Source organism: Phalangium opilio, unplaced genomic scaffold (genome assembly GCF_054372755.1).
Source record: "Phalangium opilio isolate 3A_F unplaced genomic scaffold, DU_Popi_V2 ptg001170l_1, whole genome shotgun sequence".
NCBI lineage: Eukaryota > Metazoa > Arthropoda > Arachnida > Opiliones > Phalangiidae > Phalangium > Phalangium opilio.
The window spans coordinates 13,814,911-13,831,181 of record NW_028324255.1 but is presented as its reverse complement, the minus strand read 5'-3'; the positions used below and the strand labels follow the sequence as shown (position 1 = coordinate 13,831,181).

At 37.6% G+C, this 16,271-nt stretch overlaps 1 protein-coding gene across 1 annotated transcript; it reads right to left on the bottom strand.

Annotated features, from left to right (window-relative positions):
- Positions 1-10,835: 10,835 nt before the first annotated feature.
- On the bottom strand, positions 10,836-12,109 carry LOC149587415 (uncharacterized). The gene is made up of 4 exons (XM_089863783.1): positions 12,081-12,109; positions 11,922-12,013; positions 11,146-11,318; positions 10,836-11,072 (listed from the first exon to the last, which is right to left on the bottom strand). The coding sequence occupies exons 1-4, from the start codon at positions 12,107-12,109 to the stop codon at positions 10,836-10,838; spliced, it is 531 nt and encodes a 176-aa protein (XP_089719909.1).
- Positions 12,110-16,271: the final 4,162 nt, after the last annotated feature.

Genomic DNA, 16,271 nt, shown 5'->3' with positions numbered 1-16,271 from the left:
TGTACTACTTTCCATCATCTTAAATTTAAACGACTGGGGGTCATCTTCACTGGCTCGCTGGCAAAAATACGATCTGCGTATCCTAAAAATCATCCGTATTTAGAACTATAGTTGAGTCACTTGACTGCAGCTTGGAAGCTAATTTTAAAATTTAGAACTTCCAAATCTAACCCCTTGCCATGAATACATAGATTTATTCTACTTGGGATCTTTAAGAGGCGATAGACCCCCTACTAATATCTGATTGAAGGTAAGGGGAAGGGCTTAAAAAAATTTAAAGGGGCCGCTTCCCCTTCCTCGAGTTTTATTGGCTATTCTTATCTATAGGACACCCATCAACCCTAGGTCTACTCGTTCAGAACACGCAAAGAGAATTTGATTACATTCGATTCGGGTGCGGCCCTTATGGGCCGCGGGAGTCAAGGCTACGTCAAACGCATGATTCATGACGTCAGGGGCGATAATTTCTACACCTCCTCCCCTTTAATTCAAACAGAAGGAAGAGAAAATGACCCGTTAAAGATTCCAAGTCGAATAAATCTATGTATTCCTGCTCTAACTAAAAGGTTGTATTCAAAGTTTTCAGACAAGGGGGATTGACACCATTTACAACAGGATGACAGGCTACTTGGGGGACAAAGTGCAGTAAAAAGTAGCCTCTCCTTTTGTCCTGGTGTAAATGGTATGAATCCTCCTAGTCTGAAAACTATGTGCTTGAACTACAAACCAGTTCGAATGGGAGATCCATATTCAAAACCTAATTCCATTAACGAAGATGAGCATTGAAATATTTAAGGAATATCTTACCAATTTGCGTTACACAGCGTTATTGTTGGAAACTCGGCCTCATTGGCGTCACCTCTGTGCAGGGTCATTACCGTTGGATACCGAAAATAGTCCATTAAAAAAATAATGGTGTAGTAGCAACAGGCAATAAACATCAAAAACTTGGTTATTCTTGACCCACGTAGAGCCCATTGACTCTCGGTGAACACCGTTTTAGCGTTGAACAGTCTCGATCCTGTAATTGTCCCGGAATTATGATGACCTTTACGTACCCAAACCCTTTTCATTTTTTGGGTCTTAAGATGAACGTTTTGGGAAAATTAGATTCTCAAAATTTGCTTGTACCAGGAGTTCATAATAACCCCCCTTCGGGGGGGGAGTACGAAACTTGCCATAGAGCTAATGGTAAAAATCGCGAACAACAAGATTTTGTCGTTGCGCATATAAAGGACTAGCCTGTTGATGGACATACAACTTTACAGTAGATTGTAGTAGTATCTATACTCCTTGGTTTTCGTTCCAAAACTTGGCAGGGATCTCCGTCCTTAAGTAAAATGGCGAGTATGTGACGTAGAAACGCGATGGAATTCTTATATTAAAGATACTGGGAATCAATTTGTCCATACTGTTTTAATTTAACCACGGAATTCTCACACATATCACAAGAAAACAATAATGACTATCGTTTAAATGTTTTGTAGAAAACTAGAAACCATCGCAAAGTCAACTTCTTAGCCAAGGCTTAAAGTATACCGCGGCTGCCCGCGCCGACAGACGTGAGACGCGAGCCATTTTCGCTCCCAAACAGTGTGGGAAATAAGGATTTTTTAAAAACTGGACCTGTGGCCAGTAGAGCCTAGGTATTTTAATTAAAAAACTGGCCACGGTGCCACCTACCACTTTTAGCCTAAAAAATCAGGCTTTCGTAATTTAGGGCCAAATTATCTATTCTGGACAATATTTGCTAGGGCGTAGGCTTAGTAGATATATAGTTATGAGTATTTAAAAATATTGGAGTCTTAAATTAAGAACTATAAGTCTTTATTGAGTAATGCTAAATTAAAAAATTCGGCCCGTAGGGAGGGAGTTGACACTCCATTGCTATCTTCCCATAGACTCTAATACAATCAAAGGCAGCAGGCTGCCTTTCCCTAGAGACCAGACCCAAACAAGACTACCGAGAGATTATCTTCCCTTTAGCCATGCTTTAGCTAACTGCAAAAATCACTTCATCTACAGATTCTACACTGTGTAGAGCGTAGACAGACATACGAAACCCACCCATAATCCCATCCCACTCCCACATACACAATTCAGGCCAAGCAAGCAAACAGCATAGAAGCAAAGACGAGACAATCTTAGGGATTAACATAGTATTTATTTAATGATCCAAAATCTTGAGGGGAAAAACTTTGAATTAATTAAGTGGCCACCAGGGCCAGTAGACCCCAAAGCGTTTAATTTTTAAACTGGCCCAGGTAATTTTTAAACTGGCTATTGGCCTGTGAAAGTGCCTTATTTCCCACACTGCTCCCAAAATCACAAGATAAAAATAGTGCTAACCCGGAATATGGGAAATTAATGCGCGTGGGCGCTAAACATTGGGGTAACTATTTCTTTGGGAGTTAAGCGGTGTGTAAATCCGCTGAGCTTTACGGCGAAACTTTGTTGTTACGGGCTTTTTAACCAGTTTCGTACTTCCCCCCTCCGAAGGGGGGTTATTATGAACTCCTGCTTGTACGAGTAGCACGACCGAATATTAAGCACTGAGTAAACCGCGTATAAAAGCCAGAAGACAAGATTAGAAATATGTCTATTGATTTTTACTTTTGCACGCCAGATGGCGTTCAAAAGTTATATTTTTATAAACGGAAGACTTAAAGCCCGTCGAGCACGCTCGGGTGTCAATAGAAATATACGGGCCCACGAGAGGGAAACGATGAAAAATTCCCCAGTGGAATACCGGCGTTGTTGCGCTGAAGTTTTGGTGTAACCAAGAATCTGATACGCATGCGCGAGCTTTCTAAAAAAATATCTCTTGAAGTTGGACTTTTACAACTAGGCTCGTGGTATGGTGGTTAGAGCCGTTGCCTTTTGCGCGGTAGAACCATGGGTCGCAGTTCGAATCCACACGAGGAAATATTTTTTTTTTTCCAAGTTTTATATTAATTGAGGATGTTTTGAGACGAAATTCATCTTAAAATAACGAGGAAAAAGTTTTAAAGTTTTAACAAAAGTAAATTTATTATTAATACAGGCCTAAACGCGCTATCTCAGGGAAGGCAGTCAAGGGGTATTTGGGCACCTCGCATAGATGTCGCTTTTCGAAACCTCAAATCTCAAAACTCCCCGCGAGTTTTTAAAACCAGCAAAACTTTGAGATTGAGGAATTAGCTTAGATGATTGAATATCACGAATTATTATAATCTTATTGAATTGTTTGCACTTCTAAATGGGAATAAAATAAGAGTCATATTTTAAAAATATAAATAAAATAGCGTCGCATATTAAAAATATAAATAAATTAGCATCTTAATTTAAAAATAGTACTAAAATAGTGTCACATTTCAAAAATATAAATAAAATAGTTTCACATTTTAAAAATATAAATAAAATAGTGCCACATTTTAACAATATAAATAAAATTGTGCAGCAACATTTTAAAAACATAAATAAAATTGTGCCACATTTTAAAAATATAAATAAAATAGTACCAAATTTTAAAAATATGAATAAAATAGTGCCACATTTTAAAAATATAAATAAAATATTGCCACATTTTAAAAATAGGAATAAAATGGAGTCATATTTTAAAAATAGGAATAAAATAGAGTCATATTTTAAAAATAGGAATAAAATAGAGTCATATTTTAAAAATAGGAATAAAATAGAGTCATATTTTAAAAATAGGAATAAAATAGAGTCATATTTTAAAAATGGGAATAAAAGAGTCATATTTTAAAAATGGGAATAAAAGAGTCATATTTTAAAAATGGGAATGAAAGAGTCATATTTAAAAAATGGGAATAAAAGAGTCATATTTTAAAAATGGGAATAAAATAGTCATATCTTAAAAATAGGAATAAAATTGTTCACATTTTAAAAATAGGAATAAAATTGTTCACATTTTAAAAATAGGAATATTATTGTTTTAATGTGGCACTGTATTATTACTAGTTTTAAAAAGGTTTTAAAATAATCGGAATCAGTTTTGTTTGACTTAAGTAAAAAATTATTGTTCTGTTTTAACATTCCTGTTTTTAAAATGAGATAAAAACACTTAGGCATTCGGCGAATTAAAAGGTACTGAAAAAATTATCGGGGGAGCGCGCTCAGGCGTGTATTAATAATGTTGGCGAGGCTTGAATACTGGGCGCGTGGTATATCGGTTAGAGATATTGAGTTTTGCACGGCAGAACCATGGGTCGCAAGTTCGATTCCACACGAAATAATTTTTTTTTACGTATTATTTTATTTTAAGATGTTTTGGGACGAAATTCATCTTAAGATAATAAGGAAAAAGTTTGAAAATTATAACTTAAGTAAATTTATTGAATGATTGCGCTGTTAAAGAATTCGCAACGAGGGGCTACTCACTCACTTCTATTATTGTGTTTCATTATTAGAATAATAATAATAGAAGGAAATAAATTGACGTTAGAATTACGGGTAATCGTTTTAGCATAGTTACGGCTATTCACGTAAATTTTCTATACGCCTTTTAAGTTCGGTACGCTGTGGCTACTATTATGAGTCCATCCCTGGGCCATTTTTTGATAGTAATAATAGTAATTCGACAGTTGCCGTGCAAAAGTATTCTGTGCCCAGCCGGGCACATCTTGTTTTTTTCAAAGAGGTTAGCTGGACTATTAACCATTCGAGGAATACAATTGATAACGACAAACTCCTTTGAGACCATGAAAAAAGTCATTATGATTGTTGTGTTGAAGGGATAAGAATATACGACAGTAAAATACATTATTCTCTCCTGAAAGAGGGCGTTTAATTGTATTTCCTCTGTTATCAAAAGTTAATGACCTTTATCCAGAGAAGTATAAAGCTTTAAGACTCAATAGAACCTTTTTAAAAAGGGGGGGACGCAGTATCGTCTGCTTGATCTAAGGTTAAGATGAAACATCAGGGCTACATTCAATACAACTCGTTCAAAAGTGTCTTTCAGCAGGGATTGACACTTGCTTGCTGTACAAGCCTCTTTGATGTAAGAAAGGGGGTAGGCAACCCTGAGTATGGAGACGTACTTGGGGGTTGACCAATAGCCGTCTCTGCGCATTTTATGGACCCAAGAAGAGTAGAGCGCAGCCGCCGAGAAACGAGATGGAAGGCAGAGTTTGCACCCCCGTGTCTTTCCCTCTTAATAACAGCGAAGATGCTTATTAAAACAAGAGTTTTTGAATCATTTCTTACTCACTAAAACCACATACTACGCCTTAAAGACTGAATAGTTCCCCCTGCTGGCATACAAGTCAGGTACAAGCTGAAAACGCACAAAGCTCCATAGGTGGCGCGGTGATCTGAACTAATAAATATACCGCCTAGAACAGTAATGGTATGTAATATACTGTGTCTTATACTTCTCAGGATAGAATTCACAAACTTCTGCGGTCCACAAAACATGTTCTCTTTGTTAGATCGATTTGTTTGCATGTCTTTCCATTAGTTCCGGTCCTATTTTCTCTTTGTTTCAGAAACAATTGACATTTCTAGAGAAAATGAGAGATATTATCTTGATAAAAGTAACATGAATTACTGACGTAAATCAATAATATTGATTATATTTTAGCCTACTACAGATCGGCGATCTAGGCCTAATACTTTGTAAGGGTACAAAGTTAAGACGTTGATATGATAAAATAAATATCTGTTTGTGACTTTAACATATGGTTCGATAAAGTTAGGCTTGTACGATAACCCTGCCCTTTTAAACCAACTTCTACGAATATTCTTGAGAATATGCGAATAAATTCTTTGTAACACGCAAAATGTCTTTTCCTTATCAAAAACACAGAAGTTATATAATATGAATAAGTATTACTGTATGCTAAATATCTTGTTTCGATGTTATAGATAGAGTTTAATTTGGAAACGTGATCATCAAATTCCTGGCAACTCTTAAACCACAAAAATATCCACTCAATTGGCTCTGCATCACCAGGATCACTTTTACGATTGTTTTGCCAACATAATTTAGTCGGCTACTTGGTTTTTCTCTTGAACACGCCAGTAACGAATACAATTGACTGTCATATTTACTATAGTTACGAAAGGTCAACAGAACTGGGCAGTTTAAGTTTACATAGTGATAATGGAACGAACTGAAAATAATCCAATGAAAGAGAACCAACGTCTACCACTAACAGGATCGATTCAAAGTAAATGTATATGTATAATGAGTTAAATAACGTTGAAAGAGATTAAGCAACTACTTGGACAACACGCCATTTCAAGACACAGTGGTACCTGTTCTAGAAAATACTAGTTCAATCATCAGGGCCGGATTAACCACTAGGCAAGTTAGGCAATTGCCTAGGGCCCGGATATCAGAGGGGCCCGTAATCAGCTAGTTTTCAAAAAATGATAAAATGAAAAACCAAGAAATCTATTCCCCCTCTCTCTATCTTTCTCTCGAAACATAACGTCAGTGACACCATGGAAATGCCAGGTGAGACTTAGATGTAACGGCAGCCTAATGTTGAAAAACCCGTTACTCAAAAACATTATGGCCACTTATAAACATATAAGTGGCAATTTATAAAGGAAGAAAGAAAAAGACGGAAAGAAACTTGAAAATTCAATGGAAATGCATCTTCAGAAGTCGCAGTCCTCGGAGGAAGAAATTTCATTTTGAATTCGTGTTGCTACTGACCGTCATTAAACACTGGGGTCAGGGCCGGATTAACAATTTTATGGGCCCTAGGCAAGGCCTTAGGTCCGGGGCCCCAGCCCCCCCAACAGAGCAGTTTAGGAGAATCTGAGAGACATACTATTTTTATATCTTTAATTGACTAAAGACTTAACAGCATATTTAATTTTCTTTTTGATTTCAATAGAGCTATTTCAGAGGGGGTAATGGCTACGTCACCAATGCTATTTGCCCATAGAGAAAACCCTCATAAAATGGCCGCCCTACACTCAAAGGCAGGCCCAATTTTCGTAGCAGACGAAATTTTTCCCCCACTGAAATAGCTCTATAGTTAAATTTCTTTCTAACTCAAGAAATTTATCAATTATGTCTTCATAGTCTATGAAGTCGTTTAGTAAATCCTTTTCAATATATATCAAAGATAAAGAACCTAATTTTTCTTGGGCTAATGTGGTTCTTAAAGGGGCTAACCGGACCTTTCCCAATGTAAGTCTGCCTTCATTTCCTTTTATCGCCACTGTTTCTATTTTGGCGCTGCTGTCGGGAAAATGTCTCAAAGCTATATATCCCTACTCCAACAGATTGGGACCAGATTTTCTAAAGATATTGAATAGATGGCGCCACCATATACCAATTTACTACTTTTGGAAATTAGTGTCCCAACCCCAATAAAAATTAGTACCCGGGAAAGGTCCGGTTAGCCCCTTTAAAATTCTCGACTCTCTTGGTAGATTCTGCTTCCAATGTGACACGAGTAACGCTACCTTGGAACTAAGAAACATATTTATATCATTGGAACAAGTACTTATAACATCGTGTGTTTTCAGCTTCGCCGTATTCATACCAGGAATTTACGTAGTATTTTCTCTTCTACTTAATCAACTACTAACCGACATACACCAACAAATAAAACATATTATTGTGGACTATCAGCTTCAGTTATTTCTTATCACGCGTGACAAATTCATAGTATTTTACCAATAATGTATTTCAAAACTTGGTATTAATATAGATAACTTCAACCCTCCTTGGTTCGAGTCAAAGTTGTGTCTTCTTAATTAAAGCTTCTTCATTTTATACGAATAATTGGATTAGTATTTCCACAACAGTCTTTGTTAACTTACTGGATATTACGGTCTTGGCAATAATGATCATTTTCGCGTCTAAAATCCATGACAATTCTAGGGATTGCTTAACGTTACTATCTCGGTGTACCGATGCTGTCGTGTTTCCTTGCCGTCAACGAGAACTGCATCTCTTGTATTTGCATTTCAAAACAAGAATGACCTATTTAAAAGCTGGAGGAATTTTCCCAATTAGGAAAGAATTGTTTTTATCTGTTTTGGGAATATGTGTGACCTATGCGGTTGTCACTTTGCAGATGAACGATGCAGCTTTGAAGAAAATACAAGGAAATCAAAATTAGGTCTCGGTCTCAAAAATGTTTCGTTATAAAATAAAACAATTGTGTAAAATGTCTCTTGAATTGCTATATTTGGCATATATAATTTAAAATTAGAATTTATGAATGTATTTTCATGTCAGAAACACACATGACGACACTTCATCGACTTATTTGTTAACGTTTCAGTAAAAATAATTTTTAAGAACTCTATCTGCATCGCGTTAAACCAGAGACAGATTTAATTTTAGAAGTAGGAATGGAGAACAGAGTAATGAGGGCGCGCGTCATCGTATGAAAGAAGAGGTGGGTCATAGCGAGAGAGGTAAAAAGGAATTACGTATTTTTCGCCTTCCCCGTCAGCAACGTCATCAAAACGTAGTTTAAGTGAGCCAATAAGATAATTTAAACTTTTCGTTACGTCTTGGAGGGAGGAGCTATAGGCTATGAGTCGGACTGAAGTAAATACTAACCGTTCTCCATTCCTTCTTCTAAAATTAAATCTATCCCTGGTTAAACTAATTTTCTATTGCTTTCATGGCTATTGGCTTTATTAATGTTATTAATTGTGTAACAGTCTTGGTCTTAAGAACAAATAAACGTTTTTACTTTCTTAACCTTTGCTTTTGTAACTTTTCCATACAGTTGAAGTTTCTTATTACGAAGTTTAAAGCTTTGCCTTCACATCGAGGAGACTGTCTATATTTGCACATAAAACAACACAATCCATCACCTCGCAATCCAAACAAAACCCAGTTACCGGTTATTTTCACAAAAACATCATGAGTAAAATACGCCAAGGAGTGTGAAACACTAACAATAGCCTCGTAAAAATGTGCCTATTGTCCCTCGGAACCGAGATTGCCTTGTATCAGGAGTTCATAATAACCCCCCTTCAGGGGGGAAGTACGAAACTAGTTAAAAAGCCCGTAACAACAAAGTTTCGCCGTAAAGCTCAGCGGATTTATACACCGCTTAACTCACAAAGAAATAGTTACCCCACGCGCATTAATTTCCCATATTCCGGGTTAGCACTATTTTTATCTTGTGATTTTGGGAGCGAAAATGGCTCGCGAGTCGCGTCTGTCGGCGCTGTCAGCCGCGGTGTACATTAAGCCTTGGCTAAGAAGTTGGCTTAGCGATGGTTTCTAGTTTTCTACATAACATTTAAACGATCGTCAATGATGTTTTGTTGAGTTATGTGTGAGTGAGAATTCCGTGGTTAAATTAAAACGGTATGGACAAATTTATTCGCAGTATCTTTAATATAAGAATTCCATCGTGTTTCTACGTCCACATACTCGCTCCCAGCCAAGTTTTGGAACGAAAACCAAGGAGTATAGATACTACTACAATCTATTGTAAAGTTGTATGTCCATCAACAGGATAGTCCTTTATATGCGCAACGACAAAATCTTGTTGTTTGCGATTTTTACCATTAGCTCTATGGCAAGTTTCGTACTTCCCCCCGAAGGGGGGTTATTATGAACTCCTGCTTGTATCTTTAATCTATTACTGTTAAAGTAATCATTGGTGGCGACGTCTTGAGGGAACCGACACCGTAGCGATGTCGCCCTGTTATTATCGTTAAGGCTTCGCATGTCACGCAGGGGCGCGCCAACATGAACCAAAATTTTCTACTAGAGTGGGGGCAAAATGGCTGCCTAATGTTAAAGTCCAATAGAGTTGAAAATTTCAGCGAGGGCTTTCGCTGCCCCCGTAGTTGGCACGCCCATGGCCCGCTCAGTGAGTCGCGAGGTACAGAACCTTTCACCAAAAGGCGACACCATTATTTCGTTGTCACTCAGTCAAACGACGTATTTTATTTTCCATTGTCGAAGTATGTTCAGTTTTCAAGTAGCAAAATTAGCTCTATTTTAAAACTTTCACGTTTTGAAGTATTTAAAACTATCAAAACCTTGTTTTAGTATAGAAAATAGAAGTTACAATAACCTTTAACGAAAATTGTTAACTTATTTTCCACTGCCGCTTCACAATCTTTTCAAACTGTAGAAGAACTACGATAAATACAAGTTTCATCGAAGCTCAGTATTTTACTTCTTAATTTACTCTTGAAAACATAATATTGTCAGTCTGTTATTGACGTTTATGGGCGTCATAACTGTCACTCACTGCTGAACACGCCCACGTTTTCTAAGCGCCCCCAACAAGCCTTGCGCCCGGGGGCCAGTGCCCCCTTGGACCCCCCTTTAATCCGGCCCTGACCATTCACATTTTGAGCCAAGATTTCTACTCTCTTAAACAGCATCCTTACGTAACAAGACAAATTTTTAATTTAAACACAAACAAATTAATTTAGTTTCACAATAAACATCGCTAGCTTAACTTAATAGCAGGACGTCAAGAAGAAACGGCAATTCGATCAGTTTCCCGGGTCCGTACCTTCTAGCTTGGAGAAAAGAGGTGAGATGGAGTGGCAACCCCCATACCTATAACGTAACCACTGTACCCCCATGTTCGGCAACGAAGTCCTCCCAACATCCCCGGGATTTTGGTAGGACCACACGGTACGAAACATTTTTTTTTCAAGACACAGGGGGCATAGTCGACGTTTTCTTACCGTATTGACCTATCAAAACGCTGACAATGCCCCCTGGGTCTTAAAAATAGAAGCTAATTCGTGAGAACTAGCTTCTATATTTAAATCGCGCTATGTGGCAGCACTTAACAATCACTACCAAAGGTAGGTGCGTGACCAAGGTACTCTGGGAGACATTCATTGCCGTAGAAGTCCCACCAACATTTCTACTCCATTGTACCTCTCTCTTTTAAACTACTAGGGGGCCCGCACGAGCTGTCTTTATTCTGGTCCCCAATTTCCTCAGCTTCCCCGGGGCCCACAAACCGTTTTGACAGCCCAGCCTGGCTGTCAAATAGTTGAAAATTAAAAGAAATACTAATTTTTGAGTTTACAATTCTGGTACCGCCCTTGTAATCTTGACAACGGTCAATGTAAGGAGGTGCTAGTCGTTTCTCAACAATCTGTTATGAAAGAAAATGTGGTTAATCTTTGTCAACTAAGAAATTTTTGTTGTCCACTAAATGTTTAGTTTACCTGAATCATAGAAACGATAGTACTTCGTTCCGGCGCTACTTTGATGACATCCGAATTGAGTTTAACAGTTATATTTTGGTTGTGACTGACGTGAGCATTGATTCCCATGCTGCTCAGTTCAAGAGATGATGTAAAGTACTCCTTTGCGTCCAAATTGAACAATACGTACAGTCCTGCAATGTCAAATTGGAGTTATATGTAGACTAGCTGTTACCCGCGGCGTCGCTCGCGTGTAATAAGAACTTCCATCAAAATGATATAAAGAATGGGTAGATTTTACTGACGACTAATATTTTGTAGCACCCTAGGACCGAAGGCACTCGGCGTTGCCCGTCAGCCCGTCGGGACTTTTTTATTACTTTTCATGCGGACACTATTCCACAAAGAAGGGTTTTTAATTTTTCGGCCGCCATTTAAAAAGATGCCAACAAATCGAACCCAAAAGGCCATTCAGCCCGTCTATAGGTTAAAGGAAACCAGTGTACTAAATATTTGTGAAATCGCTTGAAACGCGCGGACTTTGTTGCATAGAGAAGATTTTTTACATTTCTGGGCTCCATTTAATAAGATGGCGGCGGATTGGAAAAATCTTTCTTAGTACGCGCCTACTACTTATGAGTAACGTTCCTGCAACCTTTCAGACTTCTAGGGCAAGCGGTTTGAGCTGGGCGTTTATTATCAGTCAGTCTGTCAATCAGGACTTTGATTTATATAGGTATAGATAGATTTCGAAATGCAACAGGCGTGAATTTTGATTTTAATGAGTTTACACTTACCACTTACGAACCCGTAAGAAGTTGAGTTGACATCAAAATGAGTTCTAAAGCAATTCCTTCCAAAAACGGGGGACGAAACTCTTGTAAAGTTGCTTGAAAGTTTTTATGGTAAAACAACTAATAATCTAAATGGTTAAACGTTTCAACTTTTTCACATACTTGTAGTCACAGCTCTGACTGTCGAACATGCAGTGCTGAAAAAATTGTGAGATCTCTTGAGAAGCTTTAACCTTTTCCACGGGATTTAGCATCGTTTCAAAATCATAAATGCCCAAGAATCGAGCCAACGTCTGAACCTTTCTGTTTCCACAGTTGATACCGCCAAATTTACTGCTCACAAACTAGTTTTAATGATATTTTATTATGACAAATCATAACACGAAAACAGAAAAAAAGCTGGCCTGGCTTTTTACTTTTGCACGCCAGATGGCGTTCAAAAGTTATATTTTTATAAACGGAAGACTTAAAGCCCGTCGAGCACGCTCGGGTGTCAATTGAAATATACGGGCCCACGAGAGGGAAACGATGAAAAATTCCCCAGTGGAATACCGGCGGTGGTTTGCTGACGTCATGCTGTGACCAAGAATCTGATACGCATGCGCGAGCTTTATAAAAAAATACCCCTAGAATATGTACTTGAGTAACTACGCTCGTGGTATGGTGGTTAGAGCCGTTGCCTTTTGCGCGGCAGAACCATGGGTGGCAGTTCGATTCCACACGAGGAAATATTTTTTTTTTTTTAAGTTTGATTTTAATTAAGGATATTTTGAGACGAAATTCATCTTAAAATAACGAGGAAAAAGTTTTAAAGTTTTAACAAAAGTAAATTTATTATTAATACAGGCGCGCTATCTCAGGGAAGGCAGTCAAGGTGTATTTGGCCACCACGCATAGTGGCTTGGATAACTAGGCTCGTGGTATGGTGGTTAGAACAGTTGCCTTTAGCGCGGCAGAACCATGGGTCGCAGTTCGATTCCACACGACGAAATATTTTTTTTTTTGTAAGTTTTATTTTAATTAAGGATGTTTTGAGACGAAATTCGTCTTAAAATAACGAGGAAAAAGTTTTAAAGTTTTAACAAAAGTAAATTTATTATTAATACAGGCCTAAGCGCGCTATCTCAGGGAAGGCAGTCAAGGTGTATTTGGGCACCACGCATAGATGTCGCTTTTCAAAACCTCAAATCTCAAAAATCCCCGCGAATTTTTAAAACCAGCAAAACTTTGAGATTGAGGAATTTTAAAAATATAAATAAAATATTGCCACATTTTAAAAATAGGAATAAAATATTGCCACATTTTAAAAATAGCAATAAAATGGAGTCATATTTTAAAAATAGGAATACAATAGAGTCATATTTTAAAAATAGGAATAAAATAGAGTCATATTTTAAAAATAGGAATAAAATAGAGTCATATTTTAAAAAAAGGAATAAAATAGAGTCATATTTTAAAAATAGGAATAAAATAGAGTCATATTTTAAAAATAGGAATAAAATAGAGTCATATTTTAAAAATAGGAATAAAATTGTTCACATTTTAAAAATAGGAATATTATTGTTTTAATGTGGCACTATATTATTACTAGTTTTAAAATGTTTTAAAATAATCTGAATCAGTTTTGTTTAACTTACGTAATAAAAATTAATGTTCTGTTTTAACATTCCTGTTTTTAAAATGAGATAAAGAAACTTAGGCATTCGGCGAATTAAAAGGTACCGAAAAAATTCTCGGGGGAGCGCGCTCAGGCGTGTATTAATAATGTTGGCGAGGCTTGACCGATGGGCGCGTGGTATATCGGTTAGAGATATTGAGTTTTGCTCGGCCATAGCCGACTTGTATTAAAGATGTTTCGGGACGAAATTCATCTTAAGATAATAAGGAAAAAGTTTGAAAATTATAACTTAAGTAAATTTATTGAATGATCGCGCTGTTAAAGAATTCGCAACGAGGGGATACTCACTCACTTCTATTATTGTGTTGCACTATTAGAATAATAATAGAAGTAAATAAATTAACGTTAGAATTACGGGTAATCGTTTTAGCATAGTTACGGCTATTCACGTAAATTTTCTATACGCCTTTTAAGTTCGGTACGCTGTGGCTAATATTATGTCCATCCCTGGAAAATTTTTTGATAGTAATAATAGTAATTCGACAGTTGCCGTGCAAAAGTATTCTGTGCCCAGCCGGGCACATCTTGTTTCTTTAAAGCAACAGGCGGCTCCATTATCGCCCCTAGCATTCTGGCTAACCTTCTGGACACGAATTTTATATTGCCAAAGGCAGGAACCAATTAGACCTAATGCATTAGGTCTGACTGGTTCTTGCCTTTGGCTAAACTAGCCTTTACCAAGCTTAGCAACTGTGTAGTAGAAAAGTCATCTTTAATTAAGGGGCACCAATGGAGCCGCCCTTTTCTTTAAACCTCCCAGAGCTTTCCAAAAAACTTATAGTTCACCTTGTAATTTGGTGGTCTGGCACAAACCTTTCTCGTTTGTTTTGTACTACTTTCCATCATCTTAAATTTAAACGACTGGGGGTCATCTTCACTGGCTCGCTGGCAAAAATACGATCTGCGTATCCTAAAAATCATCCGTATTTAGAACTATAGTTGAGTCACTTGACTGCAGCTTGGAAGCTAATTTTAAAATTTAGAACTTCCAAATCTAACCCCTTGCCATGAATACATAGATTTATTCTACTTGGGATCTTTAAGAGGCGATAGACCCCCTACTAATATCTGATTGAAGGTAAGGGGAAGGGCTTAAAAAAATTTAAAGGGGCCGCTTCCCCTTCCTCGAGTTTTATTGGCTATTCTTATCTATAGGACACCCATCAACCCTAGGTCTACTCGTTCAGAACACGCAAAGAGAATTTGATTACATTCGATTCGGGTGCGGCCCTCATGGGCCGCGGGAGTCAAGGCTACGTCAAACGCATGATTCATGACGTCAGGGGCGATAATTTCTACACCTCCTCCCCTTTAATTCAAACAGAAGGAAGAGAAAATGACCCGTTAAAGATTCCAAGTCGAATAAATCTATGTATTCCTGCTCTAACTAAAAGGTTGTATTCAAAGTTTTCAGACAAGGGGGATTGACACCATTTACAACAGGATGACAGGCTACTTGGGGGACAAAGTGCAGTAAAAAGTAGCCTCTCCTTTTGTCCTGGTGTAAATGGTATGAATCCTCCTAGTCTGAAAACTATGTGCTTGAACTACAAACCAGTTCGAATGGGAGATCCATATTCAAAACCTAATTCCATTAACGAAGATGAGCATTGAAATATTTAAGGAATATCTTACCAATTTGCGTTACACAGCGTTATTGTTGGAAACTCGGCCTCATTGGCGTCACCTCTGTGCAGGGTCATTACCGTTGGATACCGAAAATAGTCCATTAAAAAAATAATGGTGTAGTAGCAACAGGCAATAAACATCAAAAACTTGGTTATTCTTGACCCACGTAGAGCCCATTGACTCTCGGTGAACACCGTTTTAGCGTTGAACAGTCTCGATCCTGTAATTGTCCCGGAATTATGATGACCTTTACGTTCCCAAACCCTTTTCATTTTTTGGGTCTTAACATGAACGTTTTGGGAAAATTAGATTCTCAAAATTTGCTTGTACCAGGAGTTCATAATAACCCCCCTTCGGGGGGGGGAGTACGAAACTTGCCATAGAGCTAATGGTAAAAATCGCGAACAACAAGATTTTGTCGTTGCGCATATAAAGGACTAGCCTGTTGATGGACATACAACTTTACAGTAGATTGTAGTAGTATCTATACTCCTTGGTTTTCGTTCCAAAACTTGGCAGGGATCTCCGTCCTTAAGTAAAATGGCGAGTATGTGACGTAGAAACGCGATGGAATTCTTATATTAAAGATACTGGGAATCAATTTGTCCATACTGTTTTAATTTAACCACGGAATTCTCACACATATCACAAGAAAACAATAATGACTATCGTTTAAATGTTTTGTAGAAAACTAGAAACCATCGCAAAGTCAACTTCTTAGCCAAGGCTTAAAGTATACCGCGGCTGCCCGCGCCGACAGACGTGAGACGCGAGCCATTTTCGCTCCCAAACAGTGTGGGAAATAAGGATTTTTTAAAAACTGGACCTGTGGCCAGTAGAGCCTAGGTATTTTAATTAAAAAACTGGCCACGGTGCCACCTACCACTTTTAGCCTAAAAAATCAGGCTTTCGTAATTTAGGGCCAAATTATCTATTCTGGACAATATTTGCTAGGGCGTAGGCTTAGTAGGTATATAGTTATGAGTATTTAAAAATATTGGAGTCTTAAATTAAGAACTATAAGTCTTTATTGAGTAATGCTAAAT